Here is a 26,586-nt window from a genome sequence, read left to right as displayed (position 1 = left end):
GCACACCTAAAACAGCCCTTTTGCAGCATAAAGCTTCCTGCCCATCCCTCTGCCTCACTCACTCACCTGGCAGACAGGCAACTCCACTCCTGAGCACGTCGAGGTTCACTTCCTTCGCTGTGACGGGTGCAGTCTGTAAACTTCTGGGTACCACATAAGATGGAGGTTCCTGGTGAATAACAGCTGCTGAGCCTTCCTTTGGGGAACAGAGTCGACCTGCTGGCTCCCACGAATCTGTGCACATTTCTTCTTTTATCTTTTCTCCCCCTTTCAGCCGTGTTCCTGTAAAATAAAATAATCCCACTGGTGTCAGGAGCCTGGGGGCAGATCCCATCCCCAGTCAGAGGTGTCAGCTAACAAACTCCAGACACATGAGACTTGCTAGGACTGCACTGACCTCTGGCACCCCAAACCTCTTCAACAACTACTAAGCCTACGTCCACACTACAGCTTTAAATCGATATTAGTAAAATCGATTTTATAAAACAGGTTTTATAAAATCGATTTTACACGTCCACACTAGGGCACATTACTTCGGTGGTGTGCGTCCATGGTGACAGGGTACCATCGATTTCCGGAGCGGTGCACTCTGGGTAGCTCAGTAAAAGAATAGGACCAATAACTTCGATATCCGTCCACACTAACCCTAAATCGATTTAGTAATATCGATTTTAGGGTTACTCCTTTCGTTTAGCTGGAGTACAGAAATCGATTTTAAGAGCCCTTAAAATCGATTTTAAGTGCCTGGTAATGTGGACGGTTACAGAGTTAAATCGATTTAACGCTGTTTAAATCGATTTAACACTGTAGTGTGGACCTGGCCTAAGTAAACTGCTGCATCAACAGCTGCTGTCACTATGCAGCTTATTTACAAACAGAGACACATTTGGAGCTACTTAGTTAAACAGCTGTACCCAGAAAGCTGGGTCTCTTCAACTGTGGCTTGAAGTGGGATCCCTGGGAACTGTAGGAGTGAATGCTGCTGTTTATAGGTTGATGCCCATCCCATGCTATTTGCAAGCTCCCTTTGCCCAGCTTAAAAAAAAATGTTTTACACTGTGTTTGTGCCCTACAAGAACAGGTCTGAGAATCACAGATACATTAAAGAGTTTGCTGGTTATCTTATGAGGACATCATTCTCTGATGGAGTCCAACTCAGGATAAACTGGCCTACCCCAGATAAGGGAAAGGAAGGATGCCTTGTGCTTGGACCATGTACAGGAGGCAGGAGATTAGGGTTTCATAGATTCCAAAGCCAGTGTGGACCAGTGTTATCAACTAGTCTGATCTCCCCTATGACATAGGATCATAGAAGAGGAGGGTTGGAAGAGACCTCAGGAGGTCATCTAGTCCAACCCCTTGCTCAAAGCAGGGCTAATCCCCAGACAGATTTCTACCCTGTTCCCTAAACGGCCCCCTCAAAGATTGAACTCACAAACCTGGGTTTAGCAGGCCAATGCTCAAACCACTGAGTCATCCCTCTCCCATAGGCCAGAGAACTTCTCCAAAACAATTCCTGGAACAGATCTTTTAGAAAACCAGCCTATCTTGATTTAAAAATGGTAATTGAAGGAGAATCCACCACAATCCTTGTAAATTGTTCCAGTCGTTAATTACCCTCAAAAATTTATACCTTCTTTCCAGTCTGATTTTGTCTAGCTTCAATTTCCAGCCATCAGATCATGTTACACCTTTCTCTGCTAGACTGAAGAGCCCATTACTAAATATTTGTTCCCCATGTAGCTACTTAAAGACTGTAAACAAGTAACCCCTTAACCTTCCCTTTGTTAAAATAAGTAGATTGAGCCTTCTGAGTCCATCACTTTTTAATCCTTTAATCTTTCTCGTGCCTCTTCTCTGAAGCCTCTTCAATTTAACAATGTCCTTCTTGAATTGTGGACACCAGAACTGGACACAGCAGCAGTCACACCAGTGCCAAATACAGAGGTAAAAGAACCTTTCTACTTCTACTCAAGATTCCCCTGTTTATGCATGATTTTATGTTTTCTTCCTGGTCATGATAAAAATGTTAAATAACATAGGACCAAGACCCAATCCCTGTGGGACCCCACTGGAAACGCACCCATTCAATGATAATTCCACTTTACAATTACATTTTGAGAGCTATTAGTTAGCCAGTTTTTAATCCATTTAACGCATGCCATGTTCATTGTAGATTGGGCTAGTTTTTTTTAATCAAGATGTTGTGCGGCATCAAGTCTGATGCCTTACAGAAATCTAAGTCTATTAAGTCAACACTACTGCATTTATCAACCAAGCTTAGGAGCAGTACCACTGTCATAAACCTCTGTATGTGTTTAAACACTAGAAGGTGCAACAGTCACACTGTGTAGTGAGGTCCAGAAGCACCTAACATGGCATGTTCCTTCTGAAATGCTATGTGGCAAACTGGATGAGAATTGGCTCTGTTATGTTGGGTTCTATGGCAAGCTCTGTCTGAAATGAGTTTAGGCAAGCTCTCATTTCTCTTACCTATAAAATAGGTGAATGAGAGTTACCCCTTGAGGGAACAATACAAAACTCTAGTTTCATAATAAGTGTTATGAAGGGAACAGATATATTTACAGCAGCCATGGGGAAGAACTGGGAATAGAACTCATGCTCCCTAAGCTTGCAGTTTAATGCACTGGCTATGGCAGGACTGGTATGAAATACCTCCAAAGGCTTCAGAGCTTTGTGCCTGGGGAATTTCAGGCCTGGTCATGTAGGGGCCCTGAGTCTGGAACTCTGCTATGATGAGTATTGCAACAGACATAATATCCTCTAATATCCCGAACAAATCTTATGGAAGTAAGATAAACTTTACTGAATGGACTTCAACCTTACTGAACTGGAGTCCGCTGTATTAAAAATGAGGTTGTTTATGTGGAATTTATGTATTTCCACAGGAAGTGTAAACAAGAGAACAGCAGGGAGTGATCAAGCTAATTCACTCAGGTGGGACATCTCTAGAGAAGCCACCCCTGGAAAGATGCACATAGACTAGTTCAAACTGGATTCCCCAGGGACCCGGCAGACAAAGACAGGGTCTGCTTCCTGTTCCAGAAAATGGACAGGCCCCCAGGTCCACAGAGGGCCCCAGTCCTTAGAGCAGGATTGGAAGGACTGAAGCTACTGAGGCCACATAAGATTGGTGGCTTGTTCTGGGCTAAAGCTGTGATGAACTTGTAATGAGAAGGTATCCCCTTGGGTGGCGGGGTGACGGACTGCTCCTGCCATGTTGGGGCTGGGGTGAACCCTGGTAAGCTTGTTAGGATGCATGTAGGCTCTTTTATTGTGTTTAATATGATTCCTCTGTAATAGCTTAAGAATCAAGTAGGCTTGCATAGGAAGTGCTGCCTGGTACCTCAGTAGCCATTACACTCGTTAACCACCTCTCTAGAGAAAGCAAGCAGGTGTTCTTGGGCATCGTGTCTGCACTGGGAATAACACAGTGAAGGCAGGGAAGAGAGAGGGAGATGGGTCTCCATCCAGATAGCCAACAGCTGGGGAGACGGAGGCCTGAGGATGGGGGCCCTGGCCGGAACACAGAGCAGAAATACAGGAGCAGTTGCCCTGAAATGACAGGTATGTTTAGAGAATTGTCATTATGATTTGGTGCAGGGGATGTGGGATTCTGTGGCTAGCCAGCCTGCAGTCCCAATGAGAGCGTTTGCTTTGGATTAGTAATTGCATCACTACAAGCAGGTGCAACGTGTGCTGCAGAATGGTCACCCAGGAGGGTAACTGGCAAAGCTGTGTCCATCTGGAGCAGCAAGGAAAGGTAACCACTACAAACCACAAGGAGAGAAGCGGAAAGAGCCTGAAAGGAATTCAGCACACGGGAGCGTCTCACTCTCATCATCCCAACCGCTGCCCAGCACTGGACAGATCGCAGGGCAGCTGTGAGCTGAGCATTGACCATTCCTCACCCAAACCAGGGAATCCACCCCCTCTGCTTCTGCACCTACACTACATCACTATTTGTAATATATTAAATGCAAGAACAAATATGTTTGCAGAACACTGAAGCTCTGGCTGAACTGATGAGGAACGGCACCTCTCAGAGGTACAGCCACTCTCACCACAGCACAGATCAAAGCTGCAAGTAAGCGATTCTAGCAGGGACACTTTTTCAAAATATGAATGAATTGTGCATGCTCGTGGCTTCACCCTTTGTGCTGCCATCAGCAGGGGGGATCAGCAGTTAACAGTGGACCCCAAGCAAACCCAGGTGATTCACAGCTGAGTCAGTCCTGATCCAGTGTCCTGGCACACTAGCCATCCACCCCAAAGTTCCACTCAATGTCCCAATTCCCACTGTCTGGGCTGGACAAAGATAGCTGGAAAAAACACTGGGTACAAGTGTCTTCTACAGGCTAGCGCTCCTCAACTCCTTGTGGCTCTCCATGCTGGGAGGGGGTAGGAAAGAAAGGGGTACCTAGGGATATTAAAAGGGAGAGGCTGGAAGGGGGAACCCGAGGAGAAGCGAGAGAGAGAGAAAGAAAGGACTGTTGCCCCTGGAGATGCCAGAGGAAGAAAGGGCTACTGGCCCTTGACTTCCATTTGCCCAGAGGGCAGGACTAGAAGGAAGAAGGAGGAACCTAGGCAGTTGTAAGGAACAAGCCCATGGGAAGACTAGAGGGGAGAGAAGGAAAAGGAGGAAAATCTCCTGGGGTGAACTACAGGGGACTGCAGGCCACTGGGCTTCCCAGACCAGAAGGCCAGGAAGCCAGAGCCAGTTGGGCAGGGGGCTAACCATGCTGGAGCAGTGCAGCCTTCACACTGCACCAGCCTGATTTCTGCTTGGTCATGAAAAAGCCAATTCCTGGGCTTCATGAGGTAAGTATTTCACTGGCCCAGCCAGGTTGGGGCATTCACACCTCACTGATAACAGGGCTGCAGCACATCTGTTTATTGTGACAAAGTTCTTCCTCTACCTTGGTGGGTCCTGCGCTTATTGGCGGATTTGTTCACCACACAGATTCACCCTGTGGGCCGGAAAACAGCTCAGAGACCTTCCCCTCTGGTAGAAGCCACAATCCAGGTCAATTCCTCCTGGGTTTGATCAGGGGTTGGGAGGTTTGGGGGGAACCCGGGCCCACCTTCTACTCCAGGTTCCAGCCCAGGGTCCTGTGGACTGCAGCTGTCTAGAGTGCCTCCTGGTACAGCTGTGTGACAGCTACAACTCCCTGGGCTACTTCCCCATGGCCTCCTCCCAACACCTTCTTTATTCTCACCACAGGACCTTCCTCCCAATGACTGATAACGCTTGTACTACTCAGTCCTCCAGCAGTATGCCTACTCACTCTCAGCTTCTTGCACATCTCTTGCTCCTAGTTCCGTTCTGTTCCATTCCATTCCGTTCTGTTCCTCTCCTCTCCTCTCCTCTCCTCTCCTCTGGCTCCCCCAGGCCTGACTGGAGTGAGCCCTTGTATAGCATCAGAGGGGCCTTAATTAGAGTCAGGTGCTTAAATGCCTTACCTGACTCTTAGTCAGCTGTTCTCATTAGCCTGGAGCAGCCCCTGCTCTGGTCACTCAGGGAACAGAAAACTGCATATCCAGTGGCCAGTATATCTCCCTTCTAATACGCTGCTGTTCCCAACTGGCCTGGGTCTATCACATTATGTTACTGCAAAGTTGGGAAGAGGGCGGAGAGCTTAATTTTTTTAAAAAGGAGATTGCAGAATGTAGCAGATTGCAGAAAAATCTGCAGTGAGAGCAGGGGCGAATGAATTTGCCACAGCTGCAGATTTCTCCTTTCCCTGAGGTTAAGGCAGCAATTGTGGGAGAAGGCTGGGGTGTGCAGGTTGCAAACGGACATTGGTATTCCTCTTGCAGACTGCCCCATCGACAGCCGAAGAGCCTCAGCTCTTGCAGATTCAGCCCAGTCCATGATTCTGGCCTGATCCCGGTGCGCACTGTAACATCACTAGTGGGCAGGGCGGTAAAAAAATCTTAGATGCTGCTGAACATGCTCGGAAGTGATTTTTCAGTCACATAACTATTTCATTAATAGCCAACTCTTTTTTTCCAAATGAGGACTCCTTCCATGACAAATATGCCTTGTCTTTATGTTATCAGTCCAGGGGAAATGGCAGCTGGAATGTCTGTACGTGGGAGCAGCGGGAGTTTGCTGTGCTATCCCAACTCAGACACAGCAGAAGGGGCTTTGCTTAGACTTTCCAAAGACACTTCACTTTTGGGTAGAGATCAAGCAAAGTATGTTTCAGCTCAATTTGGGACTGTCTCAGGACGTCAGAGGTGTGATGAAATATGGGATTATAATGGCAACAGTTTTACAACCTCAACTATAACGTGAACTGGCCGCGGGTTAGATTGCATGACCCCTGCAGTGCCTTTTAATCCTATAGTTCTACAATTCTATAAGTGAATGATCAAGAATTTCACTCTGTAACTCTTAGAACTTACAGACACAGAACAGCTGGCAGGGAACGCGGCTGGAAATGAATACCAAAAGGACAGCAAATACTGTGTCTATTCACTTTGGAATTGTATCTCTAAGGTTATGTCTACACTACAAGCACTACAGTGGCTCTGCTGCAGCACTGCAGCTACACTGCTGCAGTGTAGACACTTACTACAGTGAGGGAAGAGGTTCTTCTGTTCTGTAGTAAACTTACCCCCTTGACAGGCAACAGCTAGTTGACGGAAGAATTCTTCTGTCAGTGTCTATACTGGGGCTCAGGTCAGTTTAGTGACATCTCTCGATGGGGTGAATTTTTCAAATCCGGAGTGATGTACCTAGGCTGACCTAAATTTTAGGTGCAGACAAGGCCTTAGTTGTTGTTTGGGTTAGAAATGGCGAGATGAATCATAACGAATTAAACAAGCACCTGCCATCCAAGGATTTCAAAGCCCTCACAAATGTTATCGACCTAACTAAGCTTCCCAAACCTCCGTGAGGTACGTTATCCCCTTTTGCACTTTAATTGATTGTAGTGCCAGTGGTAAGGAAACACTCTGAGTATTTTTAAAAGCCAAGTACCGCCAGCTTTGAGACAACATTTTGATTTTCCCTACCCCTTAACTCATATTTTGAGTAAAGTATTTTTAACACAAGACCTTTCAACTGAAGGGCCACGGGCCGCGGCTCAGAATAGCAACATCCAGGCTGGGACTCACCTATTTCTGCAATATCTCCTGGGTCGTGACCTTTAAAACCCTAATGTGTTTTTGAAATAGAAAGGCCCTTTGCTTTCTCTCTAAGTATTATGTCACTAAGTTCCACTACTGCAGTGATTAGACATTGCACATGAACTGGAGAGCAGCCAGCATCTCTCACTTTCATTATCTCATAACCTCAACTGGGATCAGTTATTTTTGGACTCTTCAGATGGGAACATTGAAGCACTGAGGCGAGGGTCATTAAAAGAGTGTGTGGCAACCTGAATACCCAGGTTTTCTGACTTCCAGCCATGGGCCTTTCACCTCTGGGTCACCAGGCAAAAACTGGCACAAGACGGCAATGACTAAAACCAGTTACCATCCAATGGCTGCTTTGTAGCCCATGTGGAGAGTGTCTCATTCTAAGGACACATCACAGTTGTTAAGTACTAGCATCCACCACTGAAAATCCTACACACTGGGCACGGAAGTGAACTCCTATTGTTTGTGTGGGTGTGTCTGGTCAGGACTGATGTTCATTAGTGGGGTAGCACTGTCAGGGGGAACTCACCCACAATGTACCAGAACAACAGGTAGAGCAAGTTGGTTTCCCTAGCTGTCAATACGTCACTTTCACGAACACTGAGGCCCAATCTTCTCTACACCTATAACTGCCAGGAAACCCAGCTCTGTCCCAGTGTGTCCTGATGCTTTAGTGTTGACACACCCTAGCTGTGGATATGTCTACACCGCAATCAGGAGGTGTGACTGCAGCGCCAGTAGATATACCCAAACTAGCTTTGATCTAGCTAGCACTGAAGCTGGGACAGCATGGGCGGCAGCTGTGCAAGTACATACCCAGGGTCCTAAGAGGGCAGGACAAGCCCCCTGGCACCAGCCCCCGCTGCCACGGCTTCGCTGCTATTGTTACTAGAGCTAACTTTGATCTAGCTACGTCTACACATGCTGCAATCACACCTCTCGATTGCAATGTAGACATGGCCAGTCCAAGAGACATAGGGTATGACGTTAGCCCAATTACAGGGATGTAATTAGGCCCGGACTATACTGCAACTTTTGGACATGGAACAGTCAGGTAACAACAACTATGCTTGTATCCAGATCCCACACCTCAGTTATGGCTGTAGTGCAACAAAAGGAAGGTGGGAATTTTGTGTCTACAGTACAGGCACTGCATGGAAGCTCCCAACTGTCTACTGAGACCCCACAAGATCTGTCTCTTTAGATTTGGTCAGGTGAGCTCTAGCTAATGCAGTTTCATGGTCTATTTCCCACTGCCTTTCAACTGTTCTCTAATTCTACTATTCTGGCCCCTGCTAATTTTTCCTTGACTTAGAGATGTCTAACTGGAGTGTCCTGTGCCCATACAATGTTTTGGAGGATTTGAACTGCACGGATAGGTCTGTAGCTCTGCTAACTCTCAAGACACTATGACTCGAGCATTGCAATCTGTCTGAATAGACACTACATCCATATAACCTTATGCAGGAGCCTGACATTTTACCTGCGTGGCCAGTTTCCTCTGTGGGAAGGATTGTGATTTCATTAATGCACAAGCTTGGATGTCAGGTGATCTGGGGTCTGATCCCAGCTCAGCCACTGAAACACTGTGTGACTTGGGTCAAGCCACTTAACTTCACTGTGCCTTCACTTCCCCATCTGAAACGTTGCGATTAGCCAGGCTACTCAGGCTAACAGCCTGCTAGTTTAATCATAAGTGAGTTGGAGAGAGGGCATTTTCAGTGGGGGTCCTCAGTACTAGGATTTGCTTTCTACATTACTTCACCAGAGTCCAAATCTGGTGTTCAGGTCACATTAAAAAGCCTATCTGTTTTCCTGTGGCCTTTTTCTGCTGTAGCCTTCTGCCCCAGGTAACCTCCCAGATCTGGCCTTCAATTATGAAAGGGTCAGAATAATATACATTCTGTTATGATGGGATGATTTAGTGGGGTTAGTCCTGCTTTGAGCAGGGGGTTGGACTAGATGATCTCCTGAGGTCTCTTTCAACCCTAATCTTCTATGATTATTACACATTTCTATTGTGCATATTTATTAAGCGCACATTACCATGGGAAGTGGGGATTACCTGGTCAACGGAAGGGCTTTAAAGATTGGCAATGTTGTGTTGGACAAAATACCCACACTATGCCCACTTGAATGTAGGATGACAACCCCAGGCCATAGTGATTCTGGGTGAGAATAATGCCTCTCCTGCCAGAGTACATTCATAGTGCCAAGGTAAATGCTTCCAGAATCCTCTCTCAGCCATAGGCTCATCTAAATGCACAAATATAATTAGCATTTAAACAGTGTTTAACATTTGCCAATTTTTTTTCTCCAGGAGGGCCGCTGCCTGTCAGGGGTAGGCTGTCTGGGCCCTTCTCTCTGTGTGCGTATGTGTCTCAAATACAGAGGACAGATGCTTACCTTTAGAAGGTGAATCCTGAGAAGCTGCTTCCTGCTTGGAAGGGGTGGGTTTTGTATTGCTGCTCCATTCAGCCAGCTGCATTGGCCTCTTAGTATTATCTCCATCCGTAGGTGGACAAGATGGCAGTGTGGCCTCCGGTTCCCCTGCTTTGGGTTTCAGCATGTCTAGAGTTTCCAAGGCTGCCGACTCATGTCCAGCCTTTAGGATGGTCCTTCTGCATGATCTCTCTTGTTCAGCAGCACCTTGTTTGTTCTCCAGACCCCCTTGCAAATCCTGTCCTGCCACACATTCCAGGCCAACTCCTTCTGCTGGGGTTTGCAATAGCACAGAGTTCGCTACACTTTTGTGACACTGGATTTCCACACAGCTTTGTTTCTCCTCACATTTCTCTCTATCCCTTTTGGTTTCAGTTTGGCACGAGCGCTCTGTATGTACTCCTACCATTGTGCCATTGTTATCTAGCCATTTTGCTGTCTGTCTGTTCTCTGTTAGCCCAGAAGTTTGGAGTAGTTTGGCTTCTTCTACTTTCTGTTGTGTACAGCCCATGACCTCCTGTCCTTTGTCCTGTGGCAAGTATCCATCCACCCCCCTGTCAACAGCAGAGGAGTACGTATGGCTATTCTGCTTCTCGTTCCCAGTGAATGTTGGTTCATCAGTCTCTTTGCAGACTTCCTCAACACTAACTCCACTGCCTAACTCTCCTAACTGGTCTGCTTGTCCTTGGTTCAACTTTGGAGGTTGACTTAACGGAGGACGATGTTCTGCTAGCGGATTACTGCAGTGATTGTGTTCTACAATTCTATCTGGCACATCCACTGATGAACGGAAGCATTGTTCTGTCAGACCTGAGGATTCAGATGTAATCTGAATGCCAGAGTCTTCCTCAAGTCTGCAGTTTGCTGTGGAATGTCCCGTGACAGAAACCGGAGCAAAATGCACCCGGGTGCTGTCACTGTGGTCATGGGCTCTGAATTGGTTTTGCATTCCCTCCCTAGCAGCAGCATTAAATGGAAGTGCTTCTGGGCTTGGCTCTGTGGTTTCTTTCCCAGTTTCTGCCCTATCATTTTCAGCTTCCATTTTTCCAGGAGTCTCTACTAATTGTTCCTTGCATTCAGCACTGTCTCCAGCACAAACATCATTGTAACTGCACATTGCATATCTCCAGTCTATCGTGTGCTCACTGTGTGCCCCTTGCCTCATGGAGGATGAACTCTCTGCACTGCTGGCTGCAGATGCAGCTGTGTGAAAGTTAGAGTCTGCATTCCCCACGCTGCCAGGATCATTTGATTCCAGCTGACATTTTGGTAACACTTCACCACGTCGCATCATTTTGTTTTCCAAATGAATTCCATTTTCATGAGCCCCTGAATAAGAGGCCCTCGGTGTGTCCATCTGACCGTGCTGCTTTTGTATGAGTGATGAACAAACCAAGTTCTTTGAACATGTGCTACTGTCCCGAAGGACAATAAGCCTGTGTTTGTCTTTAGAGATATTCACTCTTGGTCTGGGCTGAGTTCTAGAATTTAAGGCGATCGATTGGGTTAAGGAGCCCACTTGTGGCCCAAATCTTGGCAATGAAACTTCCGTGAGCTCTACGTACTCTCCTTCAGGGTCGCTTTCAGAGTCCTCCAGGGGCACAGGACTCATACCATTAACAATGGGGTCAGCTGATTCCTGAGTAGTCCTGCTAATGACCATATTGTCCTGCATCACTTCTTGCTCCAGCAAAGCTTGAGGTCCAGGAGCAGGTGAGTTGCATTTGGGATGCTCCATTGGGAAGCACAAATTTGAAGATTCTTTAGCCATTTTGAGAGCTGTGATATTATTTTCAATTATTTTTGGTTTATCAATAAATTCAGGATTGACGATTTTATCCCAGGGAACCCGGAATATTTTATCATCAGAGGCTAGTAAACAATTTTCCAGCGCTGTACCCATCCGCTCTCCATTGATGGACTCCAACCATTCCACAGAAAAAATAGAGGTGTAGGAGACCTCTGGGACCACAACTTCCTCTACATTATGTTTGTCATTTGCCAAACATTTCAGTATTATTCGTGGCGACTTCTTTAGGTAGGGCACCACCTGCAGGTAGAAGTCACCAGGCTTTAAGGTTCGCCAGTCTATGGAGGCCAGCTGGACTACAATCTTCTCATGGATACAGAGGGGCCAGCCTTCATGGTGGAACAGCAATCCACAGTACTGAACCTATGGGGAGGAGAAAAGCATTTCAGCACCAGTGATAGAAAGAAGTCACCACAGTCTTTGTGACAGAAAAGATGACTGGCTCCCTATTACAGTTTGCAGTGTTGCTGTACTGTGTTGGCCTTAGGATATGAGAGAGACAAGGTGGGAGAGGTCATATCTTTTATTGGACCATTGTCTGTTGGTGAAAGAGACCAGCTTTCTCCCTACACAGAGCTCTTTTTCAGGTCTGGGAAAGGTACTCAGAGTTTCACAGCTACATACAAGGCAGAACAGATGGTTAAGCATAAGGAATTAACATGTTGCAAGGTGGCCTCGTGCACAATTATTATCCCCGTTTTAAAGATGGGGGAAATGAGGCACAAAGATATGAAGTGACCTGGACAAGGGCACAGAGAAGCTGGGTTTAGAAAACAGAAGGATTCCCACATCCTAGAGCAGTGGTTCCCAAACTTTAACAGCCTGTGAACTAGCACGTCAAGTCTCGTGAACCCCCTCTTAAAAATGAATATTTCCAGGGATTTTCTCCTGTACCTGAGTATAAATTATAAAAGCACGATCTTGGAAATATAAAATTTGTTTTTATGACATGCTTATTACACACTATTTATTATTAATTATTTATCATTACAGTATTTTTATTATATTAGGAAAATGGCAACACTCTTCCAAGATCTCACTTTTCCAAGATCTCACTCGAAAGAGTACAAGGAGCGCTAATGTAGGGAGCACAGCGGGGCTTCTAGCAGGAGGGATGGTAGCCAGCCACCTATCAACAGGCTCTGGGAAAATACCCTCCAGCTGCCACGAGTGGTTCTGAGCTGGGAATTAATCATAGATTTTTGGTCTGTCTCCTGATATTTGAATCTCCCCTACCAACCCTCCCGTGTATGATAATTGGTTTGGCCAAGCCAGCTCTTGTATGCAGCATGATGTGCCTGCGTCCCCTGCACACCGACCTCCACTCATTACGCACCCCAGCCCCAGTCAGTCAATCTGCCCCTGGCTTACAGCGCCACCCCTGCTCCTCCTGCAGCTGTGGAGGCTCTGCATGGTGCAGACTGCACCTCCAGGCCTGGGAGAGCAGCCCTGGGGCACTCACCACTGCCAGGCTGGAGCAGCTCCAACAGGGCTCCTCCTCTGCCACTTCCCAGGGTGCAGCACAGAGAGGAGGTGGGAGGAAGGTGCCAACCCACTGTCAGTGGGAGGGCTGGGGGAGGAGGGCAAAAAGCCGGCCCCGGAGCTATGCGGCTCCTCTCAGTCGTCCCGCTTGCCTACCCAAATCTCCTTGGTACCAGTTGGGCAGGAGCACCGGCAGCCGGACTGGCTGTTCTCCCCCAGGAGGTGGGAAGCGGGAAGGCAGCCAGTTGGAGGGGAGCAGCTGCCTGCAGCAGGGGCCGAAGTCCCTTCCTTTGCCGTGGACTTGCCAAGGCAGCAGTGCCAGGCGTTTGTTCAGGGGGGCTGCCCCACAGGCACTGCACAGCAGCAAGTCCCAGGGGGCTGCCACAAGGTCTCTCACTCACCCTGAGGAACTCTCATTATCTGCCCTTATTTCCCAACATGCTCTGCCAGACTCTAGAGTCTGACTATTACTACCATGTGGACTACATATCCCAGCAGGCCTTGTTCTCAAAGAACGACTGGCTGAGCTCACCAAGAGTTAGCCGCTCCTTCCCTCTGACTGGGAGGGGAACTGCAGCCCAACCTGCCCCAGCCTTGGGCCCAAAAGCTGAGCTCTGAAGGTGGAGCTTCTTTATAAACCTTCCTGCAACCACTGCCTGCCCTTCAGGGACCACATCTCCTGTTTCACAGGGTCTTTATGGGCAAATCTGGAACAGGGGATTATTGAACCGGGAGGGCTCCCCATAAATCTCAAAGAGCCTGTACACTCTATTACAGATCACAACCTGGCCTGCACCTCTGTGTGTGCAACGTTAGATGTGCAAACCTGCACAAGTACATTCAAGCAGGAACACCTGCACATCCAGCTAATAGATTGCAGCCCCTGTGCATTTTCACATGCAAATCACAATTTTCACGAACTGACAAATGGATCACTTACAAGTGTGACAGTGCAAAGTACATGTGCGAGATTGCACACACACCAGCTGGAGACCACTAACAATCAGGCCCAACATTTACAGTGTTGCCAACATTTGCAATTTCATCGCAATTCTCATGATATTTGTTGTTTTTCTTAAATCTCCAACTCCTGGAGGCGAGTGATCACACCAGAATCTCAGCTTTCATTTCTTAAATAAGAAGTTTCTAGCCCTCCTGGTGGCAGAGAAAACCTTGAAAATGTGACCCAAGTGCACCCTAAAGGCTCAGAATCCAGAAGACAAAGGAAAAAAAAGTGTATTTTTTTTAAAAAGATCATATGATTTTTAAGCCAATCTAATAACTTTGGAGGGCCTGACTCATGATTTTTGAATGCTTAGCGCTGGCAACGCTGGAAAATGCTAATCTTGGCATTATAGTAGCAGCAATGTAATGTGACTCCTCGAGGCTACTGAGTCTGGGAACATTCCAGCAACCAACAACAAGGAGTGGGAGTTCTGGGCAAAACACCGACTGGCAACGTTTAATCCAGAGTGTTCTCCCGCCAGCAGCAGAATCTGGCTTCCTACTCCGTATCACTGAGGAGACTCTAGGGAACAGAAACTACCATATTCCAGTTGGGTGTACCTCAGAAAAGGTTCAGAAAGAGACTCAGCTAAAACTCCCTTCAGTCCTTTCATTCAAGGCCTATGTTTATGCGCTCAACAAAGGCACCAGCCCACTTCTGGTTTCTGGAATGTAGGTTTCAATAACTAATCCTCAACCATTTCTTGTCGATCTGCCTGTTCACATACTATAAACTAACTATAAACATAAAGAAATACATTAATGATACTTTTTGCCAGCACTTTTATGGACTAATGCTACAAGAAAACAGTGCCTTGCAAGGTTTCAGAGTGGTAGCCATCTTAGTCTGTATCAGCAAAAACAACGAGGAGTCCTTGTGGCACCTTAGAAACTAACACATTTATTTGGACATAAGCTTTCGTGGGCTAAAACCCACTTCATCAGATGCATAAAGTGGAAAATACAGGAGCAGGAATCAATACACGAAAGGATGGAAGTTGCCTTATCAGGTGTCAGGTCAGTCTAACGAGACAATTCACTTAACAGAAGGATACCAAGGGAGGAAAGATAACTTTGGAAGTGGTAATGAGAGTGGCCCATTTCAGACAGTTGGCAAGAAGGTGTGAGTAACATTAGGGGGAAATCAGTATTGGGAAAAATAGGTTTAGGTTTTGTAATAACCCAACCACTCCCAGTCTTTATTCAGGCCTAATCTGATGGTGTCCAGTTTGCAAATTAATTCCAATTCCGCAGTTTCATGTTGGAGTCTGTTTCTGAAGTTTTTTTTTGTTGAAGAATTGCCACTTTTAGGTCTGTTATTGAGTGACCAGAGAGACTGAAGTGTTCTCCAACTGGTTTTTGAATGTTATGATTCCTGATGTCAGATTTGTGTCCATTTATTCTTTTTATTCTTCAAAAGTTATCTTTCCTCCCTTGGTATCCGGCTGTTAAGTGAATTGTCTCGCTAGACTGACCTGACACCTGGTAAGGCAACTCCCATCCTTTCATGTATTTATACCTGCTCCTGTATTTTCCATTTCATGCATCTGATGAGGTGGGTTCTCACCCACAAAAGCTTATGCCCAAATACACTTGTTAGTCTCTAAGGTGCCACAAGCACTGCTTGTTGCTTTTTCTACAAGAAAAGCCTCCTGAGGAGCTGTACACAGGCCTCTGGGCGGGAGCGATACTTACACAGGCATCCTGCTGAATGCACTGCAAGATGTGCTTTGTTGGAATCAGGAAATCTATGAGGTAGCGCAGTCCATCCCCGCAGTACGTCTTCTCCACCACGTCAAAAACCTGGCACAGAACCGTGGCTGCTGTGGCCTCAAATGGAGGGTAGAGCACGGATAAGGTACTCTGTATGCACCTGTCCAGTGATTCGGAGTCCTGTCGAGAGAGAACATTAATGGCACCAGTATGCCGCATGTCCCAACCTCGCCTCCTAGAGAACAGCGGGGATAGCATGCTAAGGACCCCCAGAACTCCTGGGGTGCAGCCCCTGCAGGATGTAGGGCCTCTCAAGCAAAGGAGGAAGAGGAAGAATGAACTTAAGTCCTTGTAAACTTCCTTATTATGTGAATTTTCATGTAAAATAGTCTTTAAAATAAGCTCCCCCAGTGCGTGAGTGAAGCGCGCACATAACAGAGAGCTGCACACGGCTCTGAGATCATCACAGCATCCAGCTAACACAGCAAATCCTTCTCCCTACTGAGTCGGGTGGGGCTGCAATTAACGTGTTATTGCCGCACATCAGTGAAGTGGGGCGTGTGGATCTGCAGGCCCAAGTTTCAAACACCTTTTCAACCACGCCACATTTGGAAGCTCCACTCAGCACATAGGTGTGTACAGGCCGGTGTTTCATACCTCCGAGGGCTAAAGAGAGCCTTCATTAACCCCACCCACTCCCCATGCTCATTAACCCCACCCTCTCCCCATGTTTGAAAAGTAGACGTGCAGCAGGACAGGTGTAGCCATGTGGAGTCATTGGTGATTTTAATGATGTTGCACAGTGTGTCAGATGCCTCAGGAGGAGAAGTTGTTTTGTATGTGCTATTGAATAGCACTTAGAGGGCCAAACTGTTTGTCATTTTGATTTTTTCAGATAACTCCCTCAAAGTACTGAGCAGGTGCTTGGCTCCCAGGGGACCTTGGTGGCCAAAGAGCTGCCACGGCAGTGGGAGAGTCTCTACAATGCGAGCTACTCCCTGTAGATCCTATTCCGGGGTATGTGAGTGGGATCTCCCTTCTTTCTAAAGACACAAACGTGCACTGCTCAGTGATGGCACTTCCATTATTCTCACACTCATACCATTCCTGCAGCTCTATGGAAGTCTTCACAAGACAATTATTAACATGGGCACTGAGTCAAAACCCCTTGATAATGTTACAAAAATCCACCATGCATATTATCCCGTCTTTAGTGAAATAAATGCACAGAAAATAGCCATTGCACATTGTCAGTGTTGTTTAAACAACAGTACAAACACAGAATAAAGATAATATGTCTTCACCTCCCTTTAGTTACATCGATCTCCAAAAGCCCGCAGGAGTTGCATTTGTGAGGGGGAAGGGATCCACTCAGTTCCTTGTGTAGGACTAATACAGAGATAAACATTAAACACCAAAACATGGGAGTGCATACAGACCAGTTGTCTCTCACGGGGTGCAGAGAGCATTGATATCCTGGACAAAGAGCCCTGTGGCTTCAGCAGCAACATCCTTAGCTAAACATAAGACGGTAAGAACGGCCATACTGGGTCAGACTAATGGTCCATCTAAACCAGTTTTCTGTCTTCAGACGGCAGCTGCTGCCAGATGCTTCAGAGGAATGAACAAAACAGGGCAATTTGGAGTGACCCATCCTCTGTTATTCAGTCCCAGCTTCTAGCAGTTTAGAGACACTAAGAGCATGGGGTTAAATCCCTGATCATCTCGCCTTGTAGCCATTGCTGGACTTGTCCTCCATGAACTTGTCTAAATCTTTTTTGAACCCAGTTATAGTTTTGGCCTTTGCAACATCCCCTGGCAACGAGTTCCACCAGTTGACTGTGTTGTGTGAAGAAATACTTTCCTTTGTTTGTTTTAAACCTGCTGCCTGCTCATTTCATTGGGTGACCCCTGGTTCGTGTGTTCTGAGGTAAATAACACTTCCCTATTCACTCTGCCCACACCAGTCATGATTTTATAGACCTCTATCATATCCCACCTTAGAATCTCTTTTCTAAGCCGAACAGTCCTACTCCTTTTAATCTCTCCTCACAGGGAAGTTGTTCCATACCCCAATAATTTGTGTTGCCCTTCTTTGGACCTTTTCCAATTCTAATCTATCTTTTTTGAGATGGAGTTACAAGAACTGCACACAGTATTCAAGGTATGGGTGTACCTTGGATTTAGATAGTGGCATTATGATATTTTCTGTCTTATTATCTATCCCTTTCCCAATGGTTCCTAGCATGCTGTTCGCTTTTTTGACTGCCTCTGCATATACAGCAGATGTTGTCAGAGAACTCTCCATGATGACTCTAAGATCTCTTTCTTTACTGCTAACAGCTAGTTTGGACCTAATCATTTTATACGTATAGTTGGGATTATTTTTTATGATGTGCATTACTTAGCAAATGAAATTCAATGTTGATAAATGCAATTTTGTCACCCAGTTCCATAAGATCCATTTGTAACCTTTCATAGTCAGCTTTGGACTTAACTATCTTGGCAAAATTTGAAGACAATACAAAATTACCCACCTCACTGTTTACCCCCTTTTCCAGTTCCTTTATGAATATATTGAACAGCACAGGTCCTTGTTCAGATCCTTGGGAGACCCTGCCATTTACCTCTCTCCATTGTGAAAACTGACCATTTATTCCTACCCTATGTTTCCTATCTTTTAACCAGTTACTGATCCGTGAGGAGACCTTCGCTTTTATCCCGTGACTTCTTAATTTGCTCAAGAGTAGTTGGTAAGGGACCTTGACAAAGGCTTTCTGAAAGTCCAAGTACACTATATCCACTGGATCAACCTTGTCCATAGGCTTGTTGACACCCTCAAAGAATTCTAACACAGTGGCAAGACATAATTTCCCTTTACAAAGCCATGTTGACTCTTCCCCAACATATCGTATTTATCTCTATACCTGATAATTCTGTTCTTTGCAATAGTTTGCAGCAATTTGCCTGATACTGAAGTTAGGTTTACAGGCCTGTAAGATATGTTACAAAGATGTAGTTAATCTTCCCAGTCCTCCGTCTGATTTTGGGGACTTGGTTTTAAGCAATATAGGGACACAAAGAGTACCCACAATTATGCACCTAACAGGCAGTTACATTCACAAATGGCTGTTTCTGGGCACGTGCACACATAGGTACCTGATTTGAGTGTGCAACTGTAGTAAGCATGCACCTAGCTTGTTTACAAATCCAGCCTTTAACACTGACATTTCCTGAGTCTCAGTTTTAAGTAGGAAACCTTAATGATCCTATGGCACTAGGGTGACCAGATGTCCCGATAAAATCAGGACTGTCCTGATATTTAACCCTTTGTCCCGTGTCCTGATCAATGTACGATTGGGACGCCATTTGTCCCGATATTCAGGTAAGAAGGCGAGCGGGAGGGAGGCGCTGACTCTGTGGGTGCTCCGGGTCTGGAGCATCCACAGGGAAACATTGCAGCCAAGCTCCCCCTTCCTCACCTCCTTCTCCCCCCTCCAGCACTTCCCGCCACCTAACAGCTGTTTGACAGCGCTTAGCGCTTTCCAGGAGGGAGGGGGGAGGAGCAGGTACACGGTGCGCTCAGGGAAGGAGGCGAAGGAAAGGCAGGGCAGGGGTGGGGACTTGGGGGAAGGGGGTGCAATGGGGTGGGGTGAGAGCGGTGCAGGGGCGGGAAGAGGCAGGGGGTGGGCGAGCACCCACCCAGCAGAGGGAAAGTTAGCGCTGTAGGGGTGAGTGGCGGGCAGGGGGGTGAAGAGGCGAGCGGCAGGCCAGCAGGTGGGGAGGCAAGCAGTGGGTGGGGGACTGAGGAGGGACGCAGGAAGTCAGTGGCAGGTTGGGGGATGAGGAAGGGCATGGTCGGGGGGCCAAGCTGGTGGGATCTGGGGCAGAGTGGGGGCGGAGCCTGGGAGGAGTGGGAGTGGACTGTGGGTGGGGCTGATGGCATCCCACTGTGTCCCGCTATTTTAGTGAGGTGAACTGGTCACCCTATATGGCACAAACAGGGATTAACTAATTAACACACTGATTGCTGCAACAGCACCTTCTAGCATTCTCTGCAGTTCCACTCAGCCACTGGCCCTTTGAGCGCGATGGATCTGGAGCAGCTCCTGAGATAAGCTTTGCCCCGTGTATGAGGCACTGCACTGTGGGTAGAACTAAAGCCATTCTAGGAGTCCATTTGGGAAGCCCGGGGCAGGAGAGGCAGGGGGGCATGTAGTGGTAAGTGCTACATCTGCAGGATGGCATGTCCTGATCCTGCTGGGTCCCAGACTCACTACAGGGCCTTGGGCACATCCTCCATCATCTCTTGTGGGTCAGTCAAGCCAGACTGGGAGTCAGAGTCGAAAGCAGAACTTCACTGAAAACCAGATGCTGCCTCAGGGCTGCACCTTCCTGAGTAAATACATGACAGCTGCAATCAGCTGAAGTGTTTAAAGGGTTAACGATCTCTCTGGGGCAGCCAATTCACTCTGCTCATTACAGCAATTCTCCACCCTGGGAATGAGGGGATTCTGCTGGTTTCGCCTACCTACCTCAGAGGGGTCTGAGGAAACAGCCTCCACGAAGGGCTGAAAGGGGTCATTATTGTGTGTCTAAAATACAAGGTTAAGCCGGTGAGCAGTGCAGTTCCTGCCTTGTGCTGCTCCAGCAAACATCACAGGCACCAGCCAGGTTTGGGGTTAAGAAAAAAGGAGAGTTGCTCCTCCTCCTCCCCACCCCAGTCCCATAGGGGTGTGAAGAGGAGGGGAGCGAGCAGCAATGCCAGCTGCTCCATGCCCCCTCTGTGCAGGGTTAGGGGTGAATACACATTACTATGCTCAGCATTGCAACACCTACCCCATAGGTGGGCACTACTGTCTAGCATGCAGGTTAGGCATGATCTGAGCACACCTGCTGGATTGGGCCCACAAGTGAGATAGGCAGGGCAATGCCCAGTGTGAATCCCATCGAGACTTAGGTGTGAACTAGGCACCAGCCGCTCTTTGGCATTAGGAATTAGGTGGTTTTGCATACGGCCACCAGCCAAAACGAGGTGCCATGGAGACTTTACTGGTAGAAAGGAAGGTTCTTAGGGAATTTAGGCACCTACAGCATTAAGAGGCAGGTGAATCATGGTTCTGAGGATCTCGGCGGTGTCTAAATGTTGGACTTAATGTGCCTAAAGTGGCAGTAAGGTTCCTAAGTCCCTTTGTGGCTCTAGCCCCTAGGCTGTTTTGTGACCAAGCAGCACACACGCCTGCGCCTGAATTGCTCAGCAAAGTAAGAAGGGAGAGGTCAGAACTCACACTTGGCCACAGCCCGGCTCTCAGTTCCACAAGCGTCGACCCCTCACCGAACGCTGCTCGTGCACATGTAGACTCCAAGGTGTGGGGAGCATGGGGAGAAATGCACAAAGGGAAAAGGAGGGAAAGATACAGAGACTAGGAAATAATAGAGAGGAGAGACCAGCACAACAATGGACAGAGAAGAGAGAGAAATGGAAATAATGGAGAAAGCAGCAAGGTGTCCCCAGCTCCAAGTTTAGTGTCATTCTCCATGGACCCCTCGCACTACCCTGGCCTCAGCCAAAGAGTAAAAACGGAAACATTTTGTCTGAAAACTGGAGGTTTTTACAGTTTTTGAGTTTTCTGCTGAGATTTTTTTTGGTGTTCATTGTTTCAACAAAATCTAAATGTTTCACTTATTTTCCAATCAGCTCTAATTTCAGCAACCATCAGTTTCCAAGAGAGCACTCTACAGAGAACAGATGTAAGTCCACAGCCTCCACTGTTCACTTGGAGGTACCAATGCTTAGGGGCAGAAGGGAGAAGACGACAAGCTGATGTTTTACCCATGCTTGGCTTGCAGTCCCAGAGTCACTATATGTTTTTGCTAAAATGGTCTGCTGTTAAATTCTGTAGCTCATACTTAACTCTGAAGCCCAGTGTTGGCAATTTAGCTTCCCAATGAGATAAACAAGAGCAGTTCACCTCTCTCATAGGGTTTTGCTTCAGCCTGCCTGTAGGTTTAGGATGAAAGCACAGAATCCATGCACACATGGAAGGCTGTATCTGCAGTCCGAGTACTACAGAGTCAGGTCTGAGTTTTCAGAGGTGCAGCCACAGCTGCTGTTGAGCTCAGCTGGAAATGTGGGTGCTCACGTCCTTTGAGAATATGGTTGCTATGCTTCCATCCTGCAAAGCGCCGTGGGCCACCAGAGAAGCACTGATACAATGTGCTACCACAACCCAGCTCAAGCCACACACAGCCAACACTCAGCCACAAGCCTGACTGCTCTGCAGCTGGCTAATAATGCAGCTCACACAGCAAAGCGGCGCTCCACAAAACGAAATGAGAGTAAATCACTTCCACATGTGGCCGATCCACTCTCCCAGCTTGGTACTGACGCTGCAGCCTTGGAAGCTGTTACAGGACAGTATGCAGGATGATCATTACAGTCACTGCAGAAAAACAAACACTTGGAAATGATTAGCTTGCAGTCTTTGCTTTAATTCGAACCAAATTAAGACGAGGCACTTGCTTTCCAGAATGCACTTCGGACACAACGTCCCACTTCTGTACATGTTCTCAGTATGCAGTTCCTCAGCACTTTGTAAAAAGCATCGCAACGCCATGCCCAAACGCAGACAGCGACTGCAACATCTGCCAGGAAGTGAAGAGCAGAACAGACTGGAAGCAGCCTGGGCTTCCAGATGACAGGTATGATTCTACTCAAGAAGGGCTTTTCCAGGATTGCTGCCAAAGTCAAGTACTTCCCCTAACATGCCTCTCCACTGGGCACAGGCAGGCCGAGGGCCTTTGGATTTAATACGTGGCACAAGGTTTCATCAACCAATATCTTCCCACTTCAAAGAAAAGCAGACCGGGGCTGTTCATCTCTGTGGCCAGAAACAAGCTGCAGAGTTGTTCTAAGGTAGAGAAGGGATGACTACCAGAGGTATCAGCCAGTCAGCTGCACCCATGTTCCTTTTGCTGGCATACTTTGCACTGGGCAGTTTTTGGCACACCCCAGCAATCAGCATGTGATAATGCGACAAGTTGCACATGGTTGCAAAGCCCTGTGCCTTCAACCCGAGAGGCATGCAGTATCTGAAAACTGCCCTAGCACGAGGCTGCACAGAGCCACAGCACAAGGGATTCTACAGCGCGAGCTGCTGTTCGTTATAGCACAATTTATGCTACATTAATCCCAGGGGCTGTCCTGCCTGCAGATCTGCATGTGTGTCCTTAAGGGCTATGCCAGGGGATTGCAGTGGTGGAAACAAGAATGTATGGTTGCCTAAGAGCCTGGAGAACCAAATATCCTGCCTCCTGTCTGCATACAGTTGTGGGCATGGCATGAGCTTCTATCCAGTGCAGAGAATGAATGCAGGGCTTCCAAGCTCCAGCCAAATGCACACGGGGTAAGTCAAGGCATTCCTGCCCCACGGAGCACTGTCAAACCCAGAAGGACTGATGCAAGGCACCAGGTCGAGCAGCCACATGGGGAGCGACATCAGTGGGTAGGAGGCTTTGCACCCTCCTGACTGTCATTCGCACAGCTCTGACACTGGGCCCTGGATGTTTTTCTCCAGTTGCTATATCAATATTGGTTGGGTGATGGGGGTGGAATGGGGGCAGGAAGGGAGCAGGGCAGGGTGGGAAAAGGCAGGGTGGGGCGGGGACTTTGGGGAAGGAATGGAATGGGGATGGGGCGAGGGCAGTGCAGGGGTGGGAAGAGGCGGGGCCAGGGGTGGGGGTCTAGAAGGGAAGTTGGTGCCTATGATCGAAAGTCTTACTAAAGTCAAGATATGCCACATCTACCACTCCCCCACCAAACCCCCCCCCCCCCCCCGCCATCCATAAGACTTGTTACTCTGCCAGAGAAAGCTGCTGTTAGGTTAGTTTGCCATGATTTGTTCTTGACCTGCAGTAAAACACAAAACAAAGGGATGAGGAGATTGGGGCCTCTAACCACTTCGAGCATTTGCCTGTATCCCTCATCTCTGGCTTTTGTATTTTCAAATTCTCAGTTCTTTCTGGGCAAAGACCAGAGCTCAGTGGGTGCTAGGGCTGCCTGATGGCATGGTATGGGTGGCGGGGGGGTGATTGGTGCAGAGATCAGTGGGGGCTGGGCTGCCTGATGGCTGAGCTTAGTGTGTAGGGGGGGACCTGGGCTGCCTGGGGCAGGCAGGGGTGGGTGCTGGCAGGCTGAGCTCAGTGGGTGCTGGGCAGGGCGGGGGGTGTTGGGTGGCTGAGCTCAATGGTGGGTGCTGGTTGGGAGGACTGGAACTCCCCTCCAACTTCTGTCCCCCTGGCTGCTTGGAGCCAGAGGGGAGGAAAATAAGCAGCCATGCTCCACAGCGCCCTCCAGCAGCCAGAAAGAGGAACTGCAGCTCCTCACAGCCCAGCTGAGTGGGTTTTGGAAACGCCTTTGGTTACACTGGTGCAGCTCTGCGCACAGACAAGGCCTCTCACGCTTTTGAAATGCCAGACTACAATGATAATCTTTATACAATGTTAGTGCAACTTAACACTACCTAATTTTGTTCCCCATTCCATTGTTTTCTAAAGAATTCCCACAATGCCTCAAAGGTCACTCTATTTGAGAATGGCTCACGTGATATGCCCAGGGTAGAGCCCATCACCCTTACACTATGAGAGCACAGTGACAGGCTAGAGACGTGCCCTCCATTTAGCGGTCAAGTGGGACACGTATATTTCTAAAATCAGGAGTCATAAGAACTGTCATATCGCAAGTGATAGAATGACAGAAGTTAGAGACAGGAGACGATTTATTAAATCACTAGTCCCTGAAAGGCTGGCTGTCACACAGGTGTAATTCGTAAAGCCACGTGTGTAAAAAAAGCCACAAATAGGGGCTCTGGTTTCCATGCCCTGTGCAGTAGTGAGCAATGTTGTACATATTCCCAAGGGTTGTGCACCGAGCTGCCCCCTAGCGGAGATGCACAAGCACCTCTTTGTTACCTCCATGGAACTGTTACTGTCTCCCCTGAGCAGCCATCATGGTCCTACCACCACGGAGCCTTTTAACTCCAACATCCCATCTGGTTCGCCCAGGGCCACGTGATGTTTGAACCTGGTGATGTTCTGAACATCGCTCACACTGACTCAACAGACGTTCTGGGCTTCAGCGTGATGTTTGGGGTTACTGTGCTGGCTGTGTTTTTGTTGTTGAGTGGTTGTGTTGATTTGTGTCTGAGGGGGTTGTGCTGGGAGAGTTGTGTGAATTTGTGAGAATGGCGAATGAGGAGTGTGTGCTGTCATAAGGGGCTGTGTATGTTTGGGATTCTTGTGCTGCTGGTCTTGTGTGGGTGGCTGTGTTGATTTGTGTCTGAGAGGTTTGTTCGAGGAGATTTGTGTGTGTGGCAGTTGGGTGCATGGGCACAGCAGATGGCGTTTCCCTCATACAACCAATGAAATTGTTGCATACAAATTAGCTGTAGTAAGGGTAGCGACTGGAGGAGTTACCTCCAATATTATCATGGTCGAGGACTCTTGGCATGGCACAGATGCTTTACTGTCGCTGTATACCAGTGTAAAGTGGATGCTTACAGACCACAAAACCCACTGATGATTCAGCCTAGAGATATTCTGAACAAAAGAGCTCTCAGCCACACTTGTAGCTGCTTCCATCACTTCACGTTGACTCAACAGTCATTCTGGGCCCCAGAGTCTCACATAGAGTGAGATTCCTGCAATCTTACTGTCAATAATAAGTCCACCTCCATTGAACTCATGCAGGATTGTGACTAGATTCCAAGTTCCACTTTGAAATGACCCAAACGATAGGGCATCCATTTCTTTCCTTAGTAGACTTCTAGAAAGATTCTGTGGTCCAACAGATTTCACTGTTAGGATTTTTTTCCCTCCTATCCAGCAAGTATTATTGCCCTGGTTTGATTTCATCCCATTACTACTAATTACAACCCTACACTTGTTCCCAGCTCCAGATTTCAGCACAGTGTGTGACATGCCAGGAAGCACTAACACAATCATTCTGACCAAGGCCTAGAACCAAGGGGAAGGAGACTTTAATGTTTGTGAGCAATCTCCAGGGAGCAACAAGACAGGGAAACCAGAGCAAAACAAAAGGACTTCATTTATATCAGCTTGGCACTGCATAAACTTTCGGCTCATTTTTAACATCTTTTAGCCAGGAGCATTACACAGTTTCAGCAAGTTTTACACAATATCCATCACCTTGAACTCAAATACCCATCCGGGAGCATCTTCCAGCAGATTGGAAAATGCCTGTGCTAAAAAAGGGAAGATAATCCACCAGCAAAATGACTAAGCAGTGCCAGAAACTTTATCTTCACATCAGCGAGCACTTAAATAATTGTGTTACATGATTATATGCATTTCTCTGGCACACAAAGGCATAACAAGATCCAATGGCGAGATGCTGAAGCCAGACAAATTCAATTAGAAATACAACTATTTTTAACAGAGAGGGTGGTAAGCTCTGGAACTAACTACCAAGGAAAGCGATTGATTCTCCATCTCTTGAAGTCTTGAAATTAAGACTGGATACCTTTCTGAAAGACATGTTTTAGTGCACAAGCTATGGGGCTCCACACAAGGGTAACTGGGTGAAATCCAGGGCCAGTGCAAACAGTTAGGCGACCTAGGCGGTCGCTTAGGGCACTAGGATTTGGGGGGCGGCATTTTCTTCGGCAGTGACTGCAGCGGCCGGATCTTTGGCCGCCTCGGTTGCCGCCGGCATTTAGACCGAGGGAGCTGGGGCAGGGGAGTGCGGGGAGGGCTGCCTGCAGCAAGTAAGGGGGGTGGCGGCATGCAGGGGAACTCCCCGCCCCCACTCACCCCTGCCCCGCCTCCTCCCCGAGCATGCCGTGGCTGCTTCACTTCTCCCACTTCCCAGGCTTGCGATGCCTAAGCTGATTGGCACCGCAAGCCTGGGAGGCGGGAGAAGTGAAGCAGCCATGGTGTGCTCGGGG

General features: G+C 47.7%; 1 protein-coding gene across 1 annotated transcript in view; it reads right to left on the bottom strand.

Moving 5' to 3' along the window:
• PLEKHG4 (pleckstrin homology and RhoGEF domain containing G4) overlaps positions 1 to 26,586 on the bottom strand; it is a 165,706-nt gene that overhangs the window by 115,801 nt on the left and 23,319 nt on the right. The window contains exons 2-4 of the mRNA XM_030581850.1: positions 15,605 to 15,802; positions 9,577 to 11,785; positions 67 to 282 (exon numbers count right to left, since the gene is read on the bottom strand). Coding sequence (XP_030437710.1) covers positions 67 to 282; positions 9,577 to 11,785; positions 15,605 to 15,802 — 2,623 coding nt within the window. The remainder of the gene's footprint in view (positions 1 to 66; positions 283 to 9,576; positions 11,786 to 15,604; positions 15,803 to 26,586) is intronic.

Source organism: Gopherus evgoodei, chromosome 12 (assembly GCF_007399415.2).
Source record: "Gopherus evgoodei ecotype Sinaloan lineage chromosome 12, rGopEvg1_v1.p, whole genome shotgun sequence".
Classification (NCBI taxonomy): Eukaryota; Metazoa; Chordata; order Testudines; family Testudinidae; genus Gopherus; species Gopherus evgoodei.
This window is presented reverse-complemented; position numbering and strand designations above follow the sequence as displayed.